Source organism: Silurus meridionalis, chromosome 4, assembly GCF_014805685.1.
Source record: "Silurus meridionalis isolate SWU-2019-XX chromosome 4, ASM1480568v1, whole genome shotgun sequence".
Lineage (NCBI taxonomy): Eukaryota > Metazoa > Chordata > Actinopteri > Siluriformes > Siluridae > Silurus > Silurus meridionalis.
Window position 1 is genome coordinate 2,797,450 of NC_060887.1, and position 4,653 is coordinate 2,802,102.

The 4,653-nt window shown below is 40.3% G+C and overlaps 1 protein-coding gene across 1 annotated transcript in view; it reads right to left on the reverse strand.

Annotated features, from left to right (window-relative positions):
- Positions 1-260: 260 nt before the first annotated feature.
- Positions 261-4,653, reverse strand: part of LOC124384556 (zinc finger protein 850-like) — a gene marked incomplete at its 5' end in the record, with an annotated part of 172,746 nt that continues 168,353 nt past the window's right edge. The window contains 1 exon segment of the mRNA XM_046847512.1: positions 261-1,061. Within this exon segment, the coding sequence (XP_046703468.1) occupies positions 261-1,061 (801 nt within the window).

The following is a 4,653-nucleotide window of genomic DNA, read 5'->3' on the forward strand; positions in this document are numbered from 1 at the left end:
CAGAAAGCACATATGGGTGAGACGCTCAGGTAGCCTCATACATGTTGCCATAAAGTGTAGTTGTAGTGTAACTGTAGATGGACCAACAATGTTCTGATGGATTGGAAAGGTGTCCAGTTTGATAGAACTAATTAAAATTAACATTACAATTTAAAGTTCCCCCGATATTTACAGTACAATTTCCCTTTACATCCCTTCAAATAAGAAATTTAAGATGATGATTTGTTTTACAAATTCACATCAGGAGTTTATGGTTGTGTCTAAGAGCACTTGTGTTTCCTTAATGAGCGTTGATGAACATAGCTCCGTCCACAGTGTCCACAGAGGTACAGCTTCTGTCCTGTATGACTCTGCTGGTGGCTGAGGAGGGCACGCCGAGCACTAAAACTCTTCCCACACTGTTCACAGTGATACGGCTTCTCTCCTGTGTGGACACGCTGGTGTGATTTGAGATAACTCTGGTGAGTAAAACTCTTCCCACACTGTTCACAGTGATACGGCTTCTCTCCTGTGTGAATACGTTGGTGCAATTTAAGATTACTCTGATGATTAAAACTCTTCCCACACTGTTCACAGTAATACGGCTTCTCTCCTGTGTGGACACGCTGGTGTAATTTGAGATTACCCTGATGAGTAAAACTCTTCTCACACTGTTCACAGTGATACGGCTTCTCTCCTGTGTGGACACGCTGGTGTGATTTGAGACTACTCTGACGATCAAAACTCTTCCCACACTGTTCACAGTAATACGGCTTTACTCCTGTGTGGACACTCTGGTGTGATTTGAGATGACTCTGTTGAGTAAAACTCTTCCCACACTGTTCACAGTGATACGGCTTCTCTCCTGTGTGGATACTCTGGTGTGATTTGAGACTACCCCGTTGAGTAAAACTCTTCCCACACTGTTCACAGTGATACGGCTTCTCTCCTGTGTGGACACGCTGGTGTGATTTGAAATGACCCTGATGAGTAAAACTCTTCCCACACTGATCACAGTGATATGGCTTCTCTCCTGTGTGGATACTCTGGTGTCTTTTCAGAACAGCAATTTTAGTAAAACTCTTCCCACAATCTGAGCAGTGGTGCATCTGGAAAACAATATAAAATGATTCAATATACTGTAATAATTTTAGATTTGGTTTTGAATGTTATCAGAAATGTCTGCTATAGTAATCTGATATGGTTTGAAACAAGTTAAATGAGAGGTATTTTGAGGCATTTTAGAAAACCTTTAACTATTCAATACTTGTATAAAATCTCCCAAAATCCCCGATATTTATGTCTTCAAGGTGGAGGAGTTTTCCCAGTACCAGACCAGGCAGCCTTATATCATCTTATTCCAGGAGACAGAGAAAAAGACTGTGGAACCTGTTGTGCTTCTGTGATAACATCAGAGCTTAACAGGATTCAGTCCACGATCACAAAGCTACCTGAAACTATATTCAAGCAATGTTTGGGTGATTTTGGATTTAGCAAAATACATTTCTGATTCAGAACATTTGCTAATAGTAGCTCTCATTAGACAAAGCTCAAAATCTGGACTGGTGCAAACAATCAGTACCTACTGAGCTGATCTGCATGCTGTCTTCCAAATGATGTGTGAAAATCCCTGTGGTTGGGACAACAATACATTGATGACGACTGCAGGTAATTATCTGTGGCTGTCAAAAGCAGCAACCTACTTCCTCCTAATGGCCTATGATGGCATTTTCAATCAACTTGTTAGCATGTCCCTCTGCTTTCAGACTCTCAGCTGAAAATCACCTACCTAAATGTAAATGTGAACAGTTCCTGACCAAAGTGTTCTACATACACAATTTAGATACATTTGAAAAGAAGATACTCTGACCCAGCCATTAGTGTTGCACAAGTCAGTGCACTCTTAGTGCAGGTCTCAACCCCGGATACATGTGGAGGGTTGCGTTATGAAGGACATCCAGTGTAAAACATGTGCCAAATCAAACATGCAGATCACAAATCAGAATTTCATACCGGATCGGTCGAGGCCCGGGTTACCAACGACCACCACAGGTATCGTTAGCCAACAAGGAAAAATTCATGAAGAAGAAAGACATGCAGGTAGTTGGTGTGAAAGAGGCAGTTGTAGAGGACAAGGGGGGAATGGGGAAGGATGATCCACCCTAACCCTAACCCCTAATGGGAGCAGCCGGAAGAAGAAGAAAAAGACGAAGAAGAAGGTGTTGCCAGGGAACAGTGTAGCTAGACAGCATCGGATTCTGGTCTGTAGGATGGTTTTGGAGATGAAGAAGAAGAGTAGTAGATTGAGGACTGGAAGAGGAATAAGATGGTGGAAACTGAAGGAGGAACACTGTAGTGTGATATTCAGGAAAGAGGAAGAGTGCTGCTCAGAAGGAGTGTGCTGGTACTGATCTTTAAGAATAAGGGAGATGTGCAGACCTGCAGTAACTACAGGGGAATTAAGTTGATCAGTCACACCATGAAGTTATGGGAAAGAGTAGTGGAAGCCAGGCTGAGAGAAGAGGTGACCATCTGTGAGCAGCAGTATGGTTTCATGGGCATGGGGTACATTGGTAAGAGAATGCTGAGGATGGAAAGAGGCAGATGTAGAGGGCAGGGGGTATGGAGACAGATGATCCGCTGTGGCGACCCCTAATGGAAGAAGCTGAATGAAGAAGAAGAAGGAAATAAGTCACTCTGGGTTTTACTGTACATCATTTTTAACGCAGGTCCTTTTCTCCCTCCACCTGCTAGACTCCGGGGGCCACTCAGACTATTGTTATACATGTTTGGCTATTCATACAGACTGCATTCATATTAATGTACAGCAATACAGACTATTGTTATTCATACAGACTGCATTTATATTAATGTACAGCAATACAGACTATTGTTATTCATACAGACTGCATTCATACTGCATTCATACTGATGGCCGGACATTTCAATGGACAGGAGGAGAATTCATGATCAGAAGCCATTAATCTTAAGTAGCAAGTAGCTGAACAGCTCTGCTAGTGCTAACGTTAATTCACCTATTTCTCTATCACCAGCAGCACTCCATTCTCCAACATCTATCTCCCCTACATGCCAGTGTACACACACATACAGACATACATACACACATACACACACACACACACATACATACATACATACATACATACATACATACATACATACATACATACATACAGCAGGTAAATAAGTATTGAACATGTCAACATTTTTCTCAGTAAATATATTTCTAAAGGTGCTATTGACATGAAATCTTTATCAGATGTTGGTAACAACCCATACAATCCACACAAAGGAATCAAACCATACATGTCCATAAATGAAGTTGTGTAATGTTGTGAAACAGCACACACACAAGAAAAACTATTGAACACATGAAGACAGGGAGGTGCAAAAAGGAATGAGAAGCCAAGACAGCAGTAGATATCAATCAGTAATTAGAAAGCAATCCTGCCTATTGTCATTGTAAATTAATATCAGCTGCTTCAGTCCCAACTGATGGCCTGTATAAAGGTGTCCCAATACCAAGGTGTCCCACAAGAAACATCTCATGATGGGTAAAAGCGAAGAGCTCTCTCAAGACCTTCACATCCTTACTGTTGCAAACATACTGATTGCATTGGTTACAGAAGGATTTCTGTAAGTTTTAAAAATAATACTAATAAATGATCTTAAAGTGCGAGGCAGAAACTAAACAAACTTGCAGTCCGCCACTTAATCCTTTACTTTAAACTAAACTTCCTCTGGGAGATCACTGGGATACGCATGTGAATATTTGATCTGTTAACTGGTATCTTTGCCCTGCAAACCACACTGAAAGTTGAGACATGAATAAATTGTACCTTTGATCCAGCAGCAGCAGCAGCAGGAGTGTGTGGAGGTTCTTCTAAAGATCTCCGTCTGGACTCTGATTTCATGATCAGAGGTGTAAAGAATCAGGACACTGGAAGAGAAGTGGAGAAAAACTCACGCGACCAACATTAACTTCAGACTGGAGCGCGTGAAAGAAGTTTATAGGTACAAACACAGATCACAAAGCAGTGGGCAGGGCCAAAGGGCTCGAGTTCTAAATCTGCAAACAGCATTGGCTCTGGGATCACTGGGATTTTCTGTCTCTCACTCTTACTGGTAGAGCTGAAACAGGTGCTGAGTTTGGAGACTGCTTGAACCTCTTTTCTGGTTGATGGCTGGTGTGTGGAACCCACTTCTCCTCAGAAGATTCAACTAAATGACTGTTGGAGCTGCTATCATGGGCCCTCAACTGCTCAGTTGTATGAATGAGATAATTATAACATAACATAGGAAATTGTTCATTTAGTTATAATTTTTTCTATAAAACGTCATTATAATGAACGTAATATCTAATAATGTGTTAGTAATAATAATAATAATAATAATAATAATAATAATAAATCTGATAATAATGTTAGCAACATTGTAACAATAACTCAAAAAATATTTTGTTTTGTTTAATGAAAAAAAAGAAAAAATAGTAGTTTTAATATGTATTATGTCATACAATAATATAAAATATAATGTTCTATCAGAATGTTTATTTTCCACAGAAATGCCAGTGTTGAAAAACAGCTTCTGGCACTTAAAGGTGTGTAAAGTTTTGATATTTCTGTCTTCAGTGTGTAAGAAAGTACAAGGTGA